We start from the raw sequence: 24403 nt of genomic DNA, 5'->3' as shown, positions 1-24403 counted from the left end.
TTCTTTGGCTGTCACTTCTTCACCCTGACCTGTCTTATTTGGCTCAGCAGAACTGAAATGCTTTTACACACGCACTCACATAAGCTCAGCGATTCTCTGCGCGATCAACCTCTCACATGTTTAAGCTTGCTGCGGGAGATTTCACTTGTCATGTTTGCATAGTAAGCTAACGATTAATAAGACGATGTCAGAGGAATTGGTGCACAAATTATCATCACTCACCAATCAGTACTGTCGCTCTCTATACACAGTTCGCACGATTGCAAAGTGAAAGCAAAAAAACGAGCGCAAATTCAAACGCGACTTCAATATGTCACATATTGACAGTGGCTCACCGATGCCAATGACATAATTACCCAGCTACATTTCTGAAAGAATGCAAAAGCATTGACATATATTTTTCCTACAATAGCCCGACGGGCAGGGCAGAGATAGATTTTGGTAGCCCGACTGAAAAAATCGCTAGCTCCGGGACGTCGGGCTAGCGATATTGCAAGCCCTGTATCTGATTGAGGAATCACTCATCTTTGGAAAAGAGAGTTTATTACAGAGAAATGGCTCTTTCCAAAATAAAAGCTATACTATCCGCTTCTTCTGGGCTATATTCTCAGCAGCATAAGGAGAATCATGTGCTAACAGCTGTCTAAATGACTCGGCTAAAGTTAGTAGCATGCTTGTTGTTTTTGTCTTTGCACTAGGATGATGTCGGCGTAAATGTGCAGTCATATTCGTTGTGTTCCCACTAGTGCTTTCAGGTTAATCTCGTTGAAATGACCTTAACGCCACAACACGGCAAATCTCCGTTAACGAGCTACCGCCGATCGCTCTGTGCATGGGGCTAGACGGCCAACACGTTAACGAGCTAACTGCGCTAGCACACTAGTTCACACCAATGTAATTGAGCATTGCATGGCACATCCAACATACTGTTTTACTTTAGTCCATGACTCGCTTACCTTCAGGGTCATACGTCACATGAAAACCAAAATAATTCCAAACGCCAGATCTGAATGAGGGTGGGGGAGGTGCCCTGCGCTCTTCCTTCTGACTATGCTGTCTGTGTTGAGCGCTCAGTGGATCTGCGCTGGACAGTGCAGCCTAGGCGGAGTAGTCGAACGCAGATTCACTGAGCGCTCAACACAGACAGCATCGTCAGAAGGAAAATTGATAAAATAAATTACAAATGTTGTATTGTTCGATACATATGCGTACCGAACCGAAAGCACTGTATCGAACGGTTCAATATCGATACGAATATCGTTGCACCCCTAATATATATATATATATATATATATATATATATATATATATATATATATATATATATATATATATATATACACACACACACACACACACACACACACACACACACACACACACACATATATATAAATACAGAGACAATATAAATAAAATATACGAAGGGGATAAATAGGAATAAAAATAAAAATACAAGTGAATTGCACATTTCAAGTATTGAGTCTATTGCACCGTTGACTATTTACAAAAGTATTGCACAAAAGGTATTGCACAGTGAGGTGAAGAGGCACTACAGCTTAGTTGTTCCCCCCTCCTTTGTCCTCCTGTTTCCCCTCCCTCTCCCCTCCAGAGAGGAGTTAAACAGTCTGATGGCGTGTGGGACAAAGGAGTTTTTAAGTCTGTTAGTTCTTGTCTTTGGGAGAAGCAACCTGTCACTGAACAGACTCTTCTGGTTGTTAATGGCCGTGTGCAGAGGATGCCTGGCATTGTCCATAATGTCCATCAGTTTCTTTAATGTCCTTTTCTCTGCCACTGTCACCAGAGTGTCCAGCTTCATGCCGACCACAGAGCTAGCCCTCCTGATCAGTTTCTCCAGCCTGGATGAGTCCTTCTTTGCTGTGCTGCTCCCCCAGCACACCACAGCATAGAAAAGTACTCCAGCAACCACCGACTGGTAAAACATCCTCAGGAGCTTCCTGCAGATGTTAAAAGACCTCAGCCTCCTGAGGAAGTACAGTCGGCTTTGGGCTTTTTTATACAGGTACTCTGTGTTGCATGACCAGTCCAGTTTATTGTCCACCCACAGCCCGAGGTACTTGTACTTGTTGACCACCTCCACCTCCTCCCCCTCTATCTGAACCGGCAGTGGACCTGCTCTAGACCTCCCGAAGTCCACAACCAGTTCCTTAGTCTTTGAGGTGTTGAGTTGCAGGTGGTTTGTGTGACTCCATGCGACAAAGTTCCTCACCAGACTTCTGTACTCCTCTTCCTGATCATCCCAGATACACCCCATGATGGCTGTGTCGTCTGCAAACTTCTGAATGTGGCATAATTCAGAGTTGTAGCAGAAGTCAGAGGTGTACAGGGTGAAGAGAAGAGGGGACAGCACAGTTCCCAGTGGTGCTCCTGTGCTGCTGACCACTGTGTCAGACGTGATGTCCTTCAGCCTGACGTACTGTGGTCTGTCGGTGAGGTAGTCGGAGATCCAAGCCACCAGGCAGGGGTCCACCTCCATCCTGTTCAGTTTTTCTTGAAGCATACAGGGCCGGATGGTATTAAAGGCACTGGAAAAGTCAAGAAACAGGATCCTGACCGTGCCTTTTCCCCCATCCAGGTGTGAGTGGGCTCTGTGTAGGAGGTACAGGATGGCATCCTCCACTCCGACACCCGCCTTGTATGCAAACTGTAGTGGGTCCTGGGCATGTTGTACCTGTGGTCGGAGGAGGTTGAGGAAGAGCCGCTCTAGAGTCTTCATAAGATGTGACGTCAGTGCCACCGGTCGGAAGTCATTCAGCTCATTGGGCCGGTTCTTTTTGGGGACCGGGACGATGCAGGATGTCTTCCATAGGGTGGGCACTCTCCCCAGTCGCAGACTGAGGTTGAAGACTCGTTGTAGCGGCTCCCCAAGTTCAGCAGCACACGCCTTTAGCATCCTAGGACACACCTTGTCTGGGCCTGCTGCCTTTCTGGGGCGAAGCTTCCTCAGTTGTCTCCTGACCTGATCCACTGTGACACTGGGAGATGTTTGGGAGGAGGGGAGGGGGGAGATGTCTTGCTGCTGAGAGAGGGATTGGAGGAGGGGGGTGTCATGGTGTCAGGAAGGGGGGGAAGCGAGGGAGGTAGGAGAGTGGGGATTGGACTCTGTAGAAAAGGTGAGGGTGGGGGGGTTGTGGGCTGGTCAAACCTGTTGAAGAAGTTGTTAAGTTTGTTTGCCTTCTCCACAGTCCCCCCCACTGTGCTTTTCTTGGTGTTGTGGCCTGTGATGGTTTTCACACCATACTTAAATATACCTCTGGCGTAAATGTGCCTGTCAAGCACATTGTGTTTCAATTTTAAGGATTTACATATCAGTGAAACTAAAGAAAACATCTGGTCTTTTATAGGTTCTGCATGTTGCTATCTGTGTCTTTATGTATTTATCATTTATTTATTTAATATTTCCATCAAATTAAAAGGATAAAGTGTTGATAATCAAATGCGCTTGATTAACTGAAGTATGAGCGACTCTATAACATGGCTTCAGTTAAACATGTTCAGTCTTTTTATAATTGTACTGCTGTTAACTTTAACATTTAACAAGTACGGCTTGTGCAGAATTGTTCTTTTCTCTAAAAAGAACATGGTGCTATGACTTAGGTTTGCAAAGTGGCATCTGAACAAAGCACAAGACTTATAGAACAGTAGGCCTCATTCATTAATGTGCATGGAATCGTTCTTATTCTTACCTTGTTCACAAGAAATGTGTTTGCATGAAGATTCACTAACAGATTCATTACATGTGCGCAATGGCCAATTTTGTTCTTACCACACTACACGTGTTGCAGGCTGCAACTGCAGGCTTCTATTTGTCGCCCCCAATCTGTATACCGTATGCTTAACATCATGTAATAGAGATTGAGTCCCAAAAGGTTGATTCTGTTCATCTGGACGTAGCATTTTCAGTGGGAGAAACGTTTTGTCACTCAGCCACTGAATGAACAATGGGCTGGGAGTTCCTCGATCATTAATATGGAAATTGTCATGAACATTGGTCAATAGCCACTGATCAATGGCCATGAGTACCATTCACAAAGAGTTGGGGCATGGCTGCAATGACAGATTTAGCCTTAGGCCTCCTCCTCGATTCAGGGATGGTCTTTCACTTTTCATGTAACAGCCCATCGTTCATTCAGTTATTGTGCAAATGTGCTGTTTATAAAGTTGGGGAAACCTGCAGTCAGCTGAGACTGAAGAAGGATGAGTGACGAAACGTTTCTCCCACTGAAAACGCTACGTCATCAACTACGAATCAGCCTTTTGGGATTTACTCACCTGGATAATTGAGCATGCATCGAGACAATAGAGACTGAGGTGTAAGGGCAGGGATAGCTCAGTAGGTAGAGTGGTGGCCCCATGATCGGAAGGTCGGGGGTTCGACTCCACTGAACGGCTACCCTGAGGTACCCCTGAGCAAGGTACCGTCCCTACACACTGCTCCCCGGGCGCTGCATTGGTGGCTGCCCACTGCTTCACTGGGTGAATGGGTTAAATGCAGAGGAACTATTTCCCTATGGGGACTAACACGCACACTTTACTTTACTTTAAGTAAAGAGACTGGCTTGCCAAACTAAGGTAAAAAAGAAACATGAGAAAGTTTCCTGAAGAAACTTATATAAAACTGTCAGAGAAGGAAGCGCAGGAATCCACAGGAGTTATGAGAGGTTGAAACAAACAAGTAAATGAAGGAGGAAAAAAACCTGAGCGATGCTCTGGCTGAATATCGATACACTCGCTAACCAATAAATTGATGAATCACTGATCTTTTTGTGTGAAATGTTTACACACATTTACGCACAGGTTTGTGTGTATGCACTGGTTATAAATTAGGCCCACTGAGCTGACAGTGAACTTCTCTGTATACCCAAACACTCTAGAGTCAGATGTTGTGTCCAACAAATAAAGTTTTACTGCCTGAAAATTAAATAAGTAGAGCAAAAATCACCCACAACAATCTCAGAATCTTTTAAAGTCATGCAGCAAAATTTAAATTATAGTTACTAAAAGTGGTTCTGCGAGTCATAGAATCACGATTTGTACATAGTTTCTCTTTTAGTTTAGTTTTTGTGTTTATGTCTTATTCATCTGAGGTTCTCTTTTATTAATTTTGAGACCAGGCAAATATCGAATTATTCATTTATTTATTTTTTCATCGTGTTCTGAGATTTAAAACATTAAAAGAGGGAATCCCTTTTTTAATGACTGTACTTCATTGCCTTTAATAATTATACTTTTACAACATTTTGTCCACTGTGATCATTTTAAAAACAAGTGATTGAGACACACAGGAATAATAACAATGCAACTCAGATATAATAATATATTTCAGTATATTAAAGTTTTTGTATTTGTAATAATTTGTGCAATTATTCAAAGCACTGATGCTCTGTACAAGTGAATAATTAGTGGATGTGTTTCAGAATAAATTAAGGTAAGATGAGTCCCCCTTACCATGGATCACTTTTAAGTTATTACTTTGTAGGTTTTTTGTGTCATGTCTAAAGACTAAAGACTATAAATTATAGTCTATTAATTAAATAGAAGCTTTGCCTGCCATCAATCAGTGCTTCACTAGTCATAGCTACTGTATATATATCTGTTTGTATGTGTCTACAGCTCAGTGGTGAAGGCTTAATGTTGTTGCAGGTTCGGTTATCTTTCCCCATTCATTTCCACAGTACCAGTGGTGAAGGCGACCTGGGAGAAAGAGTCTGGGTTTTTAGAGTATTATAGCGATGTTACTGATGCCTCCATACCAACAGTCAGTTTGGGAGTGTCCAATACTGAGAGGGGTAAGTTCATTAGCAGCAACAATTTTTACTGATAACTGCTGGATACAGATCAGAATATTCAATTACATTTTATTCATACAGCATCAATTCACAACAGTCACCTCAAGGAGGTTTATATTGTAAAGTAAAGAGTCTACAATATTAGAATGAAACCCCAACAATCATGTGATGCACCGTATTGTGTGTGTATAACCTCTTTTTAGGTTTTGTGGATATTATACATGGTTATGCTGAGAATATGTCAGCCAGTTTCCACTGGAAATGCCTTTTGGTTAAACTGTCAGCAAGGAATTTGCATTTGCACTGTTAAATTTTTATGTAACCTTAATGCACATAAAAAACTATGGAAGCCCGTTTCCGCCACTAAAAAAAAAAAAAAAGGATCCATAACTCAAAATTTCAAGTTATTTTCTCGAAATTTCGAGTTATTTTCTCGAAATTTCGACATATTAACTCAAAAATTTGAGAAAAGCAACTCGAAATTTCGAGTTAGCGCTGCCAATCAGTAATCTACGTGAATGATGTCATTTCCATGTTACCCGGAAGCTGAAGCCCTCAGCTACAAATGCTACAGCTAAGCTACCGGTATTACATCCAGTCGTGAATGCACAGATTGCTGAGTGTTTTCAGCCTGGCTTCACAAATGATGAAATCCCTGTGTTATTAGCTGAATCACATGGTGTTACTATCAGCAAACATACTTTAATTTGTTGGGATCCGTTTTTGAGTGCGCGGTCCTGCGCCATATGCTTCCGGGTAACAAGAAAGCGACCTCATTCACGTATATTTTTGATTGGCAGAGCTAACTCGAAATTTTGAGAAAAGTAACTCGAAATTTCGAGTTATATTTCTCGAAATTTCGAGATAATAACTCGAAATTTCGAGAAAATAACTCGAAATTTCGAGTTATGGATACTAGCTTTTTTTTTTTTTTAGTGGCGGAAACGGGCTTCCATAAAAAACAGCTGCTTGTTTAAGTGAAAATACATTAATGGGTTTTTTGCACTAGTAAAGTTGTGGAGTTGTAAAGTATTTTGTCTAATGTCAATTATATCGTCAGTTATATCATTATCGCAAATTTTCAAATGTTTATCGTGATAAATATTTTTGGTCGTATCGCCCTGCTCTACTCTGATCTTCCTGGGGCCCGTTCTTCGTACCTCGCTAAGTAGGTTAGCCGGATTAGATTGTTGACGATTTCGCGTGATCCTGGATCAGTCGGTTCCCCGAAGCTCATCCGGGACTTGCTGTCATAGCAACAGAGCCGTAAGCGTAAACCTGCTCGGGAGCAGGTTTACTTTATGTAAACAGGATTAGATCGCGGCCACGCAGGTATGTCCGCGTCATTTATACGAAAGCAACAGCGATATTTTTCCACTGTTTCACCATAAATAAATATTATCAATGTAACTAAAGATAATGCAGCACTTGATCCTTTTATTGATGTCACACAGATACATACAGGTCATTTACTAAAAAAGGGAAATGTACTATTAACATTCTATTACATGTATGTGATTATTACAGATGTAATTCATATTTCAGAGTAGCAATTGTAAATTACTTCGTGTAATCAAGATGAGAGACCACGGCTATAAAAGCGAAGGTGGATTTGGGAAGTCTGTCGCAGTCATATCCTGTCCGTTTACGCGACCAACCCATTGCGGAAGGTGCAAGATTGATAAGGAGAGTCCTCAGAATTCAGCGTATATTGCGGGATAGACAGGATCCTTTAGCTCAGCGCGACAGTGTGCTCATAGAGAGATATCGATATTCCCGTGAGGGTATTATTTACTTAACCAACTTGTTGACGAGGGGGTGCAGGACCACCACCTGTCTTTGTTTGCTCTGCCCTTTTCTTGGTTGCTGTTATGAACAAACAAACAGATTATTTCAGGGTCTCTTTCCAAGAGACGACAAGCAATATAAGTGATAAATATTACCATTCTGTAGAATATTCTTATATTTCACTTTTACTTGTTCCCATGTTCTAGTGGGTCCTGTTGTGGCTCTAATGTGAAAGGGGATATAATATAACATATTATAATATAATATAATGTAATATAATATTGGATAATATGGTGTGATATGATAAATCTACCCTACCGCCTACTGGTGTTGGCCAGAGGGGCCGATGGCGCAATATGGCAGCCTGGCTTCTGTCAGTCTGCCCCAGGGCAGCTGTGGCTACAACCGTAGCTGCCTCCACCAGTGTGTGAATGTGAGAGTGAATGAATAGTGGCATTGTAAAGCGCTTTGGGTGCCTTGAAAAGCGCTATATAAATCCACTCCATTATTATTGTTATTATTGAATTACTTACGAGTTTGATTTGTCAGCAACTTTCTGCCAGCCCTCTCTCCTTGCTTTTGCAGCCTTTGCAGTGTTCTCTTGCGTTTTAATTAAACTCTGAAACTCCTGAAATCCCTCAATCAAGAGTTCTTGCTCTGCTGCCGGAAAATACCGAGCACGCCCCTTCGACATTTTCGCCGACCAATCAGCGGGTTGCCGATCAATGTTTCTACTATCGATGCGTAGCCCCTTTTACGACACCCAGTGATGTCACATTCCTGCGTCCAGCTGTAGTAATCGTCAACAGCAGGTGTGTTCGGGGAACCGGATTAGCGAGCTCACGGTTAGCGCGATGATTTGATCTTGGATGTGTCATTTGATCTTGGATGTAGTAAGCGACGTACGAAGAACGGGCCCCTGGAGCTGATCATTGACTGAGTCTTTGCCCTCCTGGCTATTGTTCATTCCTTTCAGATGGTAGTCTTCAGTTTTCTTCCACGTCTCTCTGGTTTGGCTTTGCATTTTAAAGCATTGGAGATCGTTTTAGCTGAGCAGCCTATCATTTTCTGCACTTCTTTACATGTTTTCCCCTCTACAATCAATGTTTTGATTAAAGCATGGTGTTCTGAACAATGTCGGGCACGACCCATCTTTCTCAGGTTTTCAGAGAGAATTGCATGTAAAACACGTGCTGGCTTCATGCTTAAATAAGTTCCATGTGAATGACACCTGTTTCTTCACATAATGAATGACCTTACTGATTGGACTCCATACTGCTATTATTTTGAACATGCCCCTTTCACTTAATTATTTAATTACACAGACTCAGGTGCATCCATATCATGAATGTTGGGTCTGTTGGTCTCTCTGACTCTACTACACCTACTGGTAAATTATTTGCCATGTAATAATACGATTTCTACCAAAAAGATCGTGGCTCGGCTCGAACTGACAGTCTTGGTCGTTGTGTCCTTGGGCAAAACGCTTCACCAGTTGCCTACTGGTGGTGGTCAAAGGGCCCGGTGGCGCCAGTGTCTGGCAGCCTCGCCTCTGTCAGTGCGCCCCAGGGTGGCTGTGGCTACAATGTAGCTTGCCATCACCAGTGTGTGAATGTGTGTGTGAATGGGTGGATGAATGAATGTGTAAAGCGCTTTGGAGTCCTTAGGGACTTGTAAAGCGCTATACAGGGAGTGCAGAATTATTAGGCAAGTTGTATTTTTGAGGAATAACTTTATTATTGAACAACAACCATGTTCTCAATGAACCCAAAAAACTCATTAATATCAAAGCTGAATGTTTTTGGAAGTAGTTTTTAGTTTGTTTTTAGTTTTAGCTATTTTAGGGGGATATCTGTGTGTGCAGGTGACTATTACTGTGCATAATTATTAGGCAACTTAACAAAAAACAAATATATACCCATTTCAATTATTTATTTTTACCAGTGAAACCAATATAACATCTCCACATTCACAAATATACGTTTCTGACATTCAAAAACAAAACAAAAACAAATCAGCGACCAATATAGCCACCTTTCTTTGCAAGGACACTCAAAAGCCTGCCATCCATGGATTCTGTCAGTGTTTTGATCTGTTCACCATCAACATTGCGTGCAGCAGCAACCACAGCCTCCCAGACACTGTTCAGAGAGGTGTACTGTTTTCCCTCCTTGTAAATCTCACATTTGATGATGGACCACAGGTTCTCAATGGGGTTCAGATCAGGTGAACAAGGAGGCCATGTCATTAGTTTTTCTTCTTTTATACCCTTTCTTGCCAGCCACGCTGTGGAGTACTTGGACGCGTGTGATGGAGCATTGTCCTGCATGAAAATCATGTTTTTCTTGAAGGATGCAGACTTCTTCCTGTACCACTGCTTGAACAAGGTGTCTTCCAGAAACTGGCAGTAGGACTGGGAGTTGAGCTTGACTCCATCCTCAACCCGAAAAGGCCCCACAAGCTCATCTTTGATGATACCAGCCCAAACCAGTACTCCACCTCCACCTTGCTGGCGTCTGAGTCGGACTGGAGCTCTCTGCCCTTTATCAATCCAGCCACGGGCCCATCCATCTGGCCCATCAAGACTCACTCTCATTTCATCAGTCCATAAAACCTTAGAAAAACCAGTCGTGAGATATTTCTTGGCCCAGTCTTGACGTTTCAGCTTGTGTGTCTTGTTCAGTGGTGGTCGTCTTTCAGCCTTTCTTACCTTGGCCATGTCTCTGAGTATTGCACACCTTGTGCTTTTGGGCACTCCAGTGATGTTGCAGCTTTGAAATATGGCCAAACTGGTGGCAAGTGTCATCTTGGCAGCTGCACGCTTGACTTTTCTCAGTTCATGGGCAGTTATTTTGTGCCTTGGTTTTTCCACACGCTTCTTGCGACCCTGTTGACTATTTTGAATGAAATGCTTGATTGTTCGATGATCACGCTTCAGAAGCAATTTTGAGACTGCTGCATCCCTCTGCAAGATATCTCACTATTTTTGACTTTTCTGAGCCTGTCAAGTCCTTCTTTTGACCCATTTTGCCAAAGGAAAGGACGTTGCCTAATAATTATGCACACCTGATATAGGGTGTTGATGTCATTAGACCACACCCCTTCTCATTACAGAGATGCACATCACCTAATATGCTTAATTGGTAGTAGGCTTTCGAGCCTATACAGCTTGGAGTAAGACAACATGCATGAAGAGGATGATGTGGACAAAATACTCATTTGCCTAATAATTCTGCACTCCCTGTACAAATACAGGCCATTTACCACAACTCTGGTTAGTCACATTGGACTGCTATTATTTTGAACACAACTGTACATCACTTAAAGTCCAATAACCAAACTTTTAAACTTTGTGAAAAGCCTTCCCAGAAGTGTTAAAGCTATTATATCTCCAAAGGGTGGGCCGGCATCATAGTAAACCCTATGGATTAAGAATGGGTTGTCAAGTTCATATGCATGTGACAGCAGACAAATATATAATAGCAATATAGTGTACGGATCCGGCTTTTAGGAAAACTCCCCGTTTACATGAACAAATTGGAATCTATCAGATAGCTATGAATCTATGTTGTGTTCTAATCTCTGTGGTCACATATTGGGGTCATTGGTATTGAATGCTGCGCTGAGGTCTGCTCGAACAAGCACAGAGATGTGTCCCCTGTCAGAGGTCAGATGAAGATCATTTGTAGCTTAAAATTGTTGGGAAGACTAGTCAGATTGTGTAGACACTCCAGAATATGCATTAATAAAGTCATCACGAAACTACCTACATGACAATAAGAAAGGCAGAGTTGGTCATAAGCCAAAAATGCACTTTATGTTTCGTACTATTTAGGAGATGCTGGTATGCTGAGAAATATGGCAAACATTGTGCCTGATTTGTATCAGCATTTATGCAAGTGTCGTCTGATCATGCTCAGTGAAACATGGAACACATTTGGGGATACTGGAGCACAATGTTGCCCTGAGCTGCAGGCATAAAAGCTGCAAGTGTTAAAGTTAATGAAGGAAAATTTAAAGCTCCTGGTCCCTGGCTCACCTCTGCACAGCTGGCTAATCACAGGATGTAATAGCTCCTTTCCTGAGGACTGAAGTATCGAGCTCCATATTTCCTGTCCTTACACATTTGAAGTGCACCACAGTCAGTCTATGAGCAGACAAATCAAAAGACAGTCTGATTTAATCAGTTAACTGGCTGTTAGCGGTGAAAAGAAGTGTGTATGTCACCTAATCTTTGTCATAATAGGCGCTCGAGCAAAAAATACTAAACAGAGCTTCTGTGAAAAAGACACGGACACCAGTTTTATCTCTCTAATGATATCACTCTTGTCTGAGATGCACCTTTGTGCTTTACTTGAAGTCCATTCACATGGAAGGGAGTTGCACATCCATCTATTCCTCATATCTATGCTTTCTCCTCTTGCACTTTGTCCACAACCTTTTCTTGGCTCTACTTTGTCATTTCACACACATGCAGGTGCTTTTGCTCATTCTTCCAATTCTCCCCATTTTTTATCATTTTGTAAACATTTTCTTCCATTTTATTGAAACACAACATTAACAAGTGCACTAAGAGAGGACAGCTCATCCAAAGGTCATGACCTTGACATGATTATCAACCAAAATAAATCAGCTCGAGCTGTTATTGAATGTGATGTTGAATCTTTTTCACATTTTCTTCTGTATATTTTATTCCCCTAAAGGACACTGTGGGAAGACGTTTGCAATCTTGAGGCGGTTTTTAGGCAAAGCTGTGCCGAAAGCCGATTGGCTGCTCATCGTTGATGATGATACTCTCATCAGGTAAGCTGGAAAATATTTTTTCTCTTTATTTAACACACACAGAAATTAATACATTGATATATCTATGGGCTCAAAATGTGGTCATAAATATTTTGTACTTGTAAAAAAGATTTGTGTGTGCGTAAAAAAGATTTGTGTGTGGACTTAGAAAAAAAAACCCCTGCAAGTTACAAGTACGGATTTTGACCCTATTTTTCTTCCTTTCATCTGATTGGTCAATGTCATGTCAATCACAAATGTAACAATCCAACCAGAGAACAGATGGGTTTGGCTGTCGAGGGGCGCTTTTTTTGAACTGCAGGTCTTTGAAGGGAATAAATGCCCTTTTACATGCCAACCCAGCGTTTTCCTTCATCACCACGAAGGAAAACAGTCTGTGGTCGTCCGAGTTTGGTGATTTTTGTGTCACAGGTCTACGTGTTTAATACAGGGACTTCCACAGCCTTTTCAACAGCGCTGCGGACCGCAGGGTGGGGGCGGGCAGTGTTTTGGAAATGACAGTCTTCATTACAAAGCTTTCTTCGTTATGAATTAGCATACATGTTTTTATTGAACATTTGAAGAACCAGCAAAAAAAATAAACTCTTGTAGAGGACATAAAGTCAGAGATAGAAAAGACAAGGAGCAGGTGCATCTAGTACAGGTAGAGCTGCTGCAAAAACCCACAGAGCCCAGCAGCCAGCGTAACAAATTCTGGATCCTTTGCTTTTAGTTAGCAGTTAGCATTAGCAGCACATCCTGCGTCCGATGTGAAAGGACTTTTATGCTGCGCACTGTGACTCACAGCAATGGTCCTGGGTCAGCCCTGACTTTGTGTTAAACTAATCCTAAAGTAATAATGGTATTTCTAGCCACTGATATACCACAACTTTTTCCTTTCAACAGCTACTGAAAGTTAGGGGACCTAGCTGCTATCGGATATTTATATAGCGATCCTCCAGCTTCAAACTGTATCACCCTTCAAGGACCTGCAGTTCAAAAAAGCGCCCCCCGACAGCCAAACCCATCTGTTCTCTGATTGGATTGTTACATTTGTGATTGACATGACATTGACCAATCAGATGAAAGGAAGAAAAATAGGGTCAAAATCCGTACTTGTAACTTGCAGGGTTTTTTTTTCTAAGTCCACACACAAATCTTTTTTACGCACGCACAAATCTTTTTTACACATACAAATCTTTTTTACGCACACACAAATCTTTTTTACACATACAAATCTTTTTTACGCACACACAAATTCTTTTTACACATACAAATCTTTTTTACGCACACACAAATCTTTTTTACACATACAAATCTTTTTTACGCACACACAAATCTTTTTTACGCACACACAAATTCTTTTTACACATACAAATCTTTTTTACGCACACACAAATCTTTTTTACACATACAAATCTTTTTTACAAGTACAAAATATTTATGACCACATTTTGAGCCCATATATATCACAATACAATGTTATGAATAAAATAAAAAGCTACAGCCAGTCAGCCAGTAACTATAATCATGAAAGTTGTTTATAAAAAGGTTTATAATGTACTTTTTCATTCTAATCTGCATATTTAATATGAAATGCAAAAAAAAAGAAGTATTGTAGTGAAGTTTGCAAAAAAGTCCCCAATGTTAATCTTGTGTATCCTCCTATCCTGAATATATGGCCACAATGTCTAATGTCTAATGTCTAATGTTTCAATTCAACTGTTTTTAGTATCATTTACACTGTTGTATAAAATCAAACATGTAGCCCTGCACACTGGATTTGAGCGTCACGCCTTAAAATAGGATGCCACAGTTGAAAAAAGTCAGTGTGGGGCATTTCTTGCCTCTTAGGTAATCCACAATCAACTGTAAATACTATTATTGCAAAATGCAAGTAATCAGGAACCACAGCAGCTCAGCCGTAGCAGAAACCACGTAAAGTTACAGTGCAGACTCATCGAACGCTGTGGTCTCCGACACTCAATAACTGCAGGGCTCCAAACATCCTCTGGCATGAGCAAAAAACTGGCCCAGTACTTTTTTCTATTTATAGTGTATATGTATACTAGGAGTGGGGGAAAAAATCGATTCTGTGTAGTATCGTGATATTTTGTTTGCTAATAATGTATCGATAAAAGGACAGCAGAAATCGATATTTTGTTACAAAAAAGGTTTTTGTGCTCTGACTTCAGAGACTTTTTCTGAGCAAGAATCCTGACATTCCTTCACTGTCCAAATGTGTTTAACTTTTTTTATGGCAGCAATAAACATAAGAGTTTACTTATTTTAATTTAAGACATGTTTTATTTTAATTAAGTTTAAAACTTTTTTATTTAATGTAAAATTATATTTTGTTTTAATTTACTTTCAAATTCTTCAATTGCTGAATGGGCTGCAGTTTTCATAAATTGCTTAGTTCAGAATAGCTATAATTGTACCAGATGGTTACATTCAGTTAAGTTGGACTAGACTGTAATACAAACCGTTCAGTTTGTCAACAATAAAACTGACTGAAATGAGAGAAAGACTGAGTGGGAGACTTTGATATTAGATAAAATGAATATTGATAAAGTTTACCTTTATGTACAGAATCTGAATATCGCAAAATATTTTAAAAAATTGCAATAATATCGTATCGTGCGTTAAGTATTGTGAGAATATCGTATCGTGGGATGTATAGTGATTCCCACCTCTAATGTATACTGTAGCATAGAAAACATGTCTGTTTGGGTTGCTGCCTTTCAATTGATCCTTATATCATAATGTTGTTACTTGTTGTTACTAAGATTAACTTCCACAATGTCACAATCTGGCTGAAGCACACTGCGTGGCCTTTGAATAGTGGACCCAAACGCACACACAATGGAACATGGAACGTAATTTGATTTAACAAAAGGCGAGCTGTTTTATAAGGCTGATGAAAAGGTACAGACAAAGGGCAAGGCAAACCGATGCAAAACTAAGCATTAACCTAAACTGGGTAAACTAAAATAGAGCATGAAAAACTTTGACATGAACAAACCAGGACATGGATACATGAAACCCGGAAACATGGCTTGAAACAACAGACGACCTGACAATGAATGCATGACAGCAGACTACATAAATACATACGAGGCAGACGAGGAGAAAGGAAACACACGTGGAACACAGCTAATTGGAATGAACATAATGACGCGACAGGGAGAGGGAAACTAAACTCAATGAACATGGGACAGACCTCTTCAAAATAAAACAGGAAACATAACGAGACGCAGACATGGCAATGCGAGCCTGACGACATAGACATAGACGTGAAACACACGACAGACGTAGATGTGGACTTAACGTGACGGACGGACGAGGAACACGGACACTGTAAAAACATACAGAGGGAAAAGGGGACTGGAGATGAGACATGGACATAACTAATATTTTATTGTAGGCATGTAGGTACTACGTATGCTATGCAAACTTTCTCTCTCTTGGTCCACCAACAGTTTACCCCGGTTGAGACAGTTGCTGCGTTGCTATGACCCAAAGGAAGCAGTGAGCCTGGGGGAAAGATATGGCTATGGCTTGACCCAGAAGGGATACAGCTACACCACCGGAGGAGGAGGGTGAGGCTGGGTCAGATGATATTTTTGGGTTGTCGGTGTTAATGATTGTTGAGCCAAAACATGCAAAACCTTGTGTGAAAATTTGAACATTACTGATTTTTCTTTATTTAACATTAGAGGCAATAGTTGTACCTTAGCTATTACATAGCTACAATCAGATACAAGCAAGGCATGGCATCAAGGCCCATATTAGCTGGAACCAGTAATTTTTTTTCTGTTACATTGTACTTCTCCGTTGGCTTTGGTCTCAATTTGCATTAAAAGAGCCAGACCATAGTAAAAGGGAGTTAAAGCTGTTAGGCTGTGTGAGGATTTACCAGTGTTGCAATAAAGCAAAAATAAATGTTGCAATACAAACTCTATGCTTCTTACACGGGGTTTGTCCCAAAACCTTTGGCTTTCCTTGCAGTTTTCATGTCAGCTTTGAATTAAATACTGATAATAATATAACCACATTCTTCTGTGCATTATGTAATCCAGTCAAATGTTTTTTGCACATTTGTTCTTGTTGAAAATCTTTAACTGATGACTAAAATAAAAATAGTTTTTGGAGGGGTTAATGTATACATACCTAATATGCCTACATAGTAAGAACATAACAGAGGGAGCGCTACACACTGAACACCGTGTGTGTGTGTGTGTGTGTGTGTGTGTGTCTGTGTGTGTGTGTGTGAAGGATGGTGCTCAGCAGGACGGCGGTGTCCAGGCTACTTTCCAGTAGTTGTGGTTGCTACAGCGATGATGCTCCTGATGACATGGTGCTGGGCAGGTGCTTCACTACGCTCGGTGTTCCCATTACACACAGTCCACTATTCCACCAGGTAGAGAGCAACACACACACGCACGTGTTCTTGTCACGGTGAACAGCTCTCTTGATGACGTTGTTTTTATTTTTATGAGAGTTGTAAAATAGAATAGAATAGAATTCAACTTTATTGTCATTGCACATGCACAGGTACAGGGCAACGAAATGCAGTTTGCATCCATCCAGAAGTGCTTTAGTGATATAGATATATTACAATATATATTAGCAATAATATAGATATGTAAGTATATTACAGAAATGGGTCTAAAACTTCCTGGGAAAGCAATGCGTAAATTAATTTGGTCTGTTTAAGCAGGTCAGCTGAACACAGAAAATGTGTGACAGATGTAAAGCATGAAGTTTTAATTAAACAGTAAATATCTGCTTGACTTAAATAGGAATCGTTTTTTTAAGAGCAGCTGCTTATGAACTTAAAATCTATTGTAATGTTTTCATTTACTGGAGCACCAATTTAATATGAGGCTGTTTAGTAAAAATAAATCCAAAGTGCTAAAGTTTAAGACGTGTGGGTAGGAGAATAGAAGAAGAGCCTTTCAAACCATTTCTGTCTTTGTTTTCTTGCTTTTGCGAAGTGACTCACACCTTGATTAAATGCACAGAGACGCCACTTAAATGAGCCCAAATTGCCCCAAGTGTTAATGAAGACATTAACCTTTACTTAGGACCAGATGATGCAGAGTGTGATACTCTCTTCCTGTTTGCCTTGTTTAAATGAAGGTCAATTAGAGAGACCCAGAGAATGCCATGTAGTTCTGCTTTCCTAACAGAGTGCTGAACCTCGCAACCCGAGAGAAACAATCTGTTTACCACGTAGAAAAATAATTGAGACATTAATCATTTTGTCCCAGAAGCTTGCAGCTTTGTAATTAAACTGGTGGGGCTTTTTGAATTTTATTCTTGTGTTTTCTGCCTGTTAATTATAGTTTAACTTATGATTATGCGTTTACTGCTGGCTCTTTGAGATAATACAGATATCCTTGTTCTGTGGATAGGCGTGCGGGGCACACGCACAGACAGACAAACCGCTTGTCCTTGATATTTCAGGCCCGACCAGATGACTACTCCGAGGAAATGATCTCCACGCAGCACGCCATCTCCTTCCACAAGCACTGGAATGTAGATCCCGTGGCTGTCTACAGATACTGGCTGCAGGACACGCGACCACGAGATGAACTGTAGAAACTGTGTTTATGCAGTAAGTATGTCGTAGACAAGAATCAGTAACCACTGTTAAGGCTGCTGTAACATCCAGATAATGTGGGGAATTTGCCACATTTGTTTTGACATTGGTGTGTAGACTTTTGAGATCCCAATAAACAGATCTGACGAATCCCACCGCTGCATTTGGCAACAAATGCTCCGTAGCTCAGTACACACACTGGTCCAAGGAGTAAAATAATACTATTTTACCTCAGACACAAAGCTAGTCGCTGCTGTGGGTCATTCAGCTCATTGATATTATTTCTCTACCTCCACAGTTTCAACTCTGCCAACAAGAGCTCGAAATGTACGAAAGTGGTGGTGATACAGCTTCAACTCCTGGATCAAAGCATGAAATTCTCCCTGCTGCTGCCTTCTTGTAAGACGTGGATTGAACCAAATTCTTAGTGTCTTCCTTTTCTTCTTTAGAAAAGGGTCGGCTCATCATTGCTTGATGTTGACTTCTGTTTTTCACTGTACGTTTTTTTTTGTAGGACAAATTTTCAGCAAAAACGCAACGCATTCGACATGCTATATATATACATTATGCGACACGTTTGAATCTGGACATTTAACCATTGTTTATTTGCAACGCACTCTGTGAGTAATGGACTTCAGACTAAAAGTTTGATGAATGCACTTTGTGATGATGGTAAAGTGAGGAGGAATTTGCCCAACATGTGATATTTTGCAGAATTAGGATCCAGAGTCGGACAAAGTAAACAAACAAAATATTAATAGGTCACAAGCAGTGTTGGTCAAGTTACTTAAAAATAGTAATTAGTTGAAAAAAAAACTTCTCCAAGAATGTAATCCTGTTACTTTACTGATTACTTATTTTCAAAAGTAATGAGTTACTTTATTATTTAGTTACTTTAAAAAAAAAAAAACATAATAAAGCACTAGACCTTTCTGCCCAATTCTATTTATTTCTGCATAATCCATCATATAAAATGTAATCAAATGAAAAAGTCTGTTTTTAAAACTTTTTATTAGTTTTAATCTTTTGACTTTATGCACATTGCATCAGACAAAAATTAAATTATATGCAACAGTCTTTGACTTGAAGAAATTTGTTTAACATTTAAACCTATTTTCTGCATATTCCAGCATATAAAATAAAAATAATGTTTTGTGTTTACACTCGCTTTTTCAGATAGATGCAAGTAAAACAGCAAAAAATGAATAAAATCAAAGATTCCGCAGCACTAAGTCCCGTCACTCTCAACTCTATTGTCACCTCTTTACTCGTTACTTTACTTTACTTACTTTACTCGTTAATATGTTACTGCCCATCTCTGGTCACAAGCAAAAGTCCAAAACACACTCGGCATCTGAAAACTCCAGGTAACAAACAGAAGGGTATCAACAGAGGAAGTTCAACAAAGCCAAAGAATGCCTGACGACTGCAGTCATCAGCTTTTTCTGCTTAAGGACCAAGAAGTCAAACTAATATACTTGGAATAATAAAGCAAAGAAAAACTGGAATCAAACACAGAACAGCTGAAAACCTGTCCAAAAGGGCAAAATTAAAGCCACAAATCCCACAGACTATTACACAAAATTGGACAGCGATTTGTGTGAATTTGTCCAGTTTTGACGTATTTTCTGGTCAGCATAGACAAAAGTTGGAGGACATGATAATTTTTTCCTATTTCTTGGTTAAAGACTAGCTGTTGCCTGGATTGTGAAAACTTGTTAACTTTGTGTTGTAAAATTAGATTATTTATTTATTTTGGGGGGGGGGGGGTTCGGTCTGAAACCTGAAAAAAGACGATTTGAGATCAGTCTCATAAAGTACACTAATTACCATATAATTACTGTATATGTCATCACTATACAGAAAGATTCTGAAATGCACACTGTGAAGACTATTTATCTGTACAGTAAATTCCACGTGTGCATATTTTTGTCTATTTTCTTTGAATAAATCTGAAAATCTGAGGTTCAGTTGAAGTAAGCAGAACTTTATTTTTGATGTGTGAACGGCAGCACTGTGCGAATGTGGGTCAGTTAAAGAGTTGCCATCAGAGGTGACGAGATGAATTAAAATGTAATGTTTCATCCATTGTGTGGAAATGTTGGCGTGTTAACTGAAAATCTGCCATGTCTTTAAATTAACTTTTGAGGTTTTTTCGTAATGTTGAAATAAATATTCAGGAACATTTAACAAAGCCTTTTTATTTTTTGTTGAGTTACTGACATTAAGAATTGTTGTATTATGTGTGGCGGCGGATCCAGATGTAGACTCGTGAAATAAACAGATCTTTATTTTTGAAATCTAGTAAAAAAATCCAAACATGAAGACACACGAGAGGAGAAGAACCGAGTACCAACAATACAACACGACAAAGAGCACAACAGAGGGAGGATTTAAAAACACAAGACTAATCGGAGATGCGAAAAAAAAGGAAAACACAAGTGAAACTCACAAAAGGAGAGACTATCAAAATAAAAAGGTAACTAACATCTAACAGAGAAACACAGACACTGGAAACACAAGAGGGCAGGAAATCTGAAACTCAGGGAATTAACATCAGCTGCGATGACAAATTATCAATAAAACAACCAAACCAGAGAGGAAAATCATGGAAAACAAAATATAAAACAAAACATATAAAACAACAATAAACAAAATATAAACCAGAATATGAAACTAACCAGCAAGAAGGAAAAACAACACATAACAATAAACAGAAATAAAATGTTGAACTCAAACCAGAGTCCAAACCTGGCATTATGATAAGTGCAGAATTGAACAGTTCTTTTTTCTGCTGGTAAGATTTGCTGGAAAACTAGATTTGGTTTTAAGATTCGAAGAAATTATTCCTCACAAGGTCATATAATGAAACTAAAGGGGTAAATAATACATGAATGAATGAATAAATAATGCAGTCGCCCAAACAAAGCTATTATTCATAGTGTGGACGTGGATTCAGTAGCCTGAGGGGGAAATTCCTTCAAAGCTTGTTGGTAAGCTGTGTGCCGTTTATTTTTTCCTGGCTCATCACATCCTTGAGGCCAAAATCCCCCGAGAGGCAGCTTGGCGCCATGTCACTGTGACAGTAATTTTTTGGAACAGGGGCCACAGTGGGGGCTGTGTATCATGGTAGACCCTTATATTCAGCATGAATTCTTGCAGAAGTAATGAATTCATCACATTGACGTTATTCATCCGAGGAAAATTGGTTGATTTAGACACTGTTTCGGAGTCCTTTGCTCTCCTTGACTCCCAGAAGTTCCATTTCCAGCGTTAATATCCGGATTCGGCTGCGACAATGTCACACATCTCATTTCCTATCATTATGTTTGTCTTTGACTTCTAGGTGTCACGTGGCAAACTTCACAAATGGATCATTGTGTTCCCGTTGCACTTTCACACATGCAGACACTGATGTAGATTTCATAAACCTTTGGGTACGTTCAGTGGTGCAGATGAGACACGGCCTGCTCGGCAGGTCCAGTGCTTCACTATTTTTTTTTTTTTGGAATTTCCATCAATAAACAGTAAATTACTTTCATTAAGCAAGCACTGATTATCATTGTTTTAAGTGGTAATAAATCAGGTTTGTCCACAATTACTGAGTATGTTCTACCACACTGCAAGCACAAACAGATTATTTACCAAGTAACTGAAGCACTGAGGCAGTTACTCCCATGTCAATTTTATGACCCCAGGAAACAGTGTTAGCGTTGACCTTGACCTTTGCCCAAGTTGACCCTTGGACAAAGGTCAAGAAACCATATTGAGTAATATAGCATATGAAGGGTTCTACAGGGGGGCAACTGCCCCCTTGCTGTAGAGGCTTGTCCTCTAGCTGCCCCCAACTTTTATGTCCTTAAAACACATCCAAAATCCTTTTATAGCCTTCAAATTAAATATTAACTTACCATATAAAATTAATAATAATCTTAGGGTCCCCCTATATCAAACGTCATCTACCAACAACAGACACATTTAGGTGTAAATTATACCTAAAAATTGGCTTTGTTTTCTTAGAAGATATAATAGTACAATAAATAGTTTTAAAGTGTTTTTTCTGGATATTTTGTTGACTCCAATTACATGAAGGGGATTGTCACCTATTTCACTGAAGAGGTGTATGCCCCCCTCCCCTATTAAAATGTTCTAGATCCATCACTGGCATGGAGAGAGCTAGAGCCGTACAACGCACTTTTATTTTTTTAACGACGTCACAATGACACCATAAAGACACAAATCACACGCTGCATGAATATATCTTAAAATCTCAAGTTTTGTCAGCCAATTCTAGTCCAATCATATGGTTAAAGATAATAAAACAGACAGTGTTAATGCGCGATGTTTCAGTGTCATAAGTCAAAGGTCAGATGTCAGCATGTTGTATTAAAAACATCATATAAAAAGCTTTCCCTCTCCCTCTTGTATTTATGGCATTTTACATCCCCATGTCAATATAGTTAGGATGCTGTGAAAAATGTAAAAACAGAAGGCTTCCTAACATCTTCGAACTCAGACAATTTATTATTTTAAGACAAATCTGCAATTTGTAGACATAATTTTTCCAGGTTGGTGAAACTGTTTCATATACCTTGCTGAGTTGTTGCCAGGTAACCTAATTAGTTGCAAAATGTCCCAGCAGCTGTTTTTTTTTTAGCACCACTTACTTTTGCAGCCTTTTGTTGCCCCTGTCTCAACTTTTCTGAGATGATTTGCTTTAATCAAATTCAAAATGAGCTCATATTTTCATGAAATAGTAAAATCATTCTGTATAAACATTTGATATGTTTTCTGTTCTAATAAATGGTAAATGGCCTGTATTTATATAGCGCTTTACTAGTCCCTAAGGACCCCAAAGCGCTTTACATATCCAGTCATCCACCCATTCACACACACATTCGCACACTGGTGGTGGCAAGCTACATTGTAACCACAGCCACCCTGGGGCGCACTGACAGAGGCGAGGCTGCCGGACACTGGCGCCACCGGGCCCTCTGACCACCACCAGTAGGCAACAGGTGAAGTGTCTTGCCCAAGGACACAACGACCGAGACTGTCGGAGCCAGGGCTCGAACCGGCAACCTTCCGATTACAAGGCGAACTCCTAACTCTTGAGCCACGATCGCCCCATAATATGACTAAAAATATGTGGATTTTCTTTCCATTTTGCACACTATTCTAACTTTTTCAGAATTGGCAGCGTGTTTCTTCTTTCCATATAATTTAAGGTTAAATGCAGTGTTTCAGTCTTTCCTGATGTAAAGTTGTATAATGTGGGACAAAACCGATAGGACTGGCTACAGTGTGTTGAACCAAACTGAATAATAATAAAGTTTTGCTTTATCCATAAAGTTTGAATTCACTTACTTACAGATATCACCAGAAGCTTCCCTGAAGCCATGCCTGCAGCCCAGCCATCTATGACTTTTCATTGTTTTTGAACAATTTTTTGCACTTAGTGTTTTTTGCACTTAGTGTGCCAAGTAAAACAGTTGCTAATATGAGCTGAGGATCCCAACAGACCCAAACAAAAAGAGTAGGTATCAGTCTTACCTGGCATCATAGAGAGAAAAGTAGCAGAGATGGAAAAAAAGAAAGCCCTATGAACACTGCTCACGTTTGTGCCAGTAGCTTCTACTTCATTTATTCTCATTAGACCCTCCTGAGGAAAATAAAGAGGTCAGTTAATAAGCAACTTCTTTTTTTCAAAAGAAAAAAAGAAAGGAAAAGAAGTAAATACATGTATCAAAAAGTTACCCAAAGTCCAAATGTAGATGAAATTAAAGTGCAAACCTTTGCAAGTTTACCCTTCATAATAACATCTTTCGAGTTAAACAACGTCTCCATCTTATATGCATTTGGACTCGACCTGAAATATACAGACAGATATTTCTGTCTTTGCAATTTAAGACCAGATAAATAACAATACTCATCTACAAACTACAGAGTATGCATAAAAGAAAATCTCTAAAGAGAGAAAAAAGAAAAGAAAAGAAAATCTGCCTGTCCCACATCTAAACTTTGCCGAATAACACCAAATAGAATCATCAAAACTATGCAGGTAAATGTCCTGATGGTGGGACAGAGGTGGGTGTTTGCACTGAGAGAACGTCACCACTCATGAATGTGACGCATTAAGGGGGACATCTGAACTTCAAAGCACGTCATTTTCTGCATCCTGCTTTTTATTAACCAGTTTAGGCCTTTAATGTAGTGTAGCATAACACAATGCACACATGCTCCCCTTCTTTTCTGTCATGAGGAAGTCATCATAAATAAAGTGGGGACATCGAGCTGTATGACCATGAAATCTTATATCACTAGATATGATTCTCTATGCTATGATTTTCTTCAACTACACATCTGGAATCCTTCTGCCTACAATTTCTACACTTAAACAAATTGCACCCCAGAA

General features: G+C 39.9%; 1 protein-coding gene across 5 annotated transcripts in view; it reads left to right on the top strand.

Moving 5' to 3' along the window:
* Positions 1–18543, top strand: part of b3glctb (beta 3-glucosyltransferase b) — a 31777-nt gene extending 13234 nt beyond the window's left edge. For 4 of the 5 annotated variants that reach the window (XM_085470442.1, XM_085470443.1, XM_085470445.1 and 1 more), the window contains 6 exons: positions 5697–5810; positions 12302–12401; positions 15863–15982; positions 16659–16803; positions 17853–18003; positions 18287–18543. In XM_085470442.1, the coding sequence (XP_085326568.1) occupies positions 5697–5810; positions 12302–12401; positions 15863–15982; positions 16659–16803; positions 17853–17987 (614 nt within the window). In that variant the 3' untranslated portion in view covers positions 17988–18003; positions 18287–18543. The remainder of the gene's footprint in view (positions 1–5696; positions 5811–12301; positions 12402–15862; positions 15983–16658; positions 16804–17852; positions 18004–18286) is intronic. The other variant, XM_085470444.1, reaches the window with a different exon arrangement.
* The last annotated feature ends 5860 nt before the right edge of the window (positions 18544–24403 follow it).

This window comes from Copadichromis virginalis, linkage group LG10 (genome assembly GCF_057382275.1).
Source record: "Copadichromis virginalis isolate Kocher_CV1m ecotype Utaka linkage group LG10, C_Virginalis_male_GT1.1, whole genome shotgun sequence".
In the NCBI taxonomy this organism is placed as follows: domain Eukaryota; kingdom Metazoa; phylum Chordata; class Actinopteri; order Cichliformes; family Cichlidae; genus Copadichromis; species Copadichromis virginalis.
Note: the sequence above shows the minus strand (reverse complement) of the source record. Positions and strands in the feature narration are given on the sequence as shown.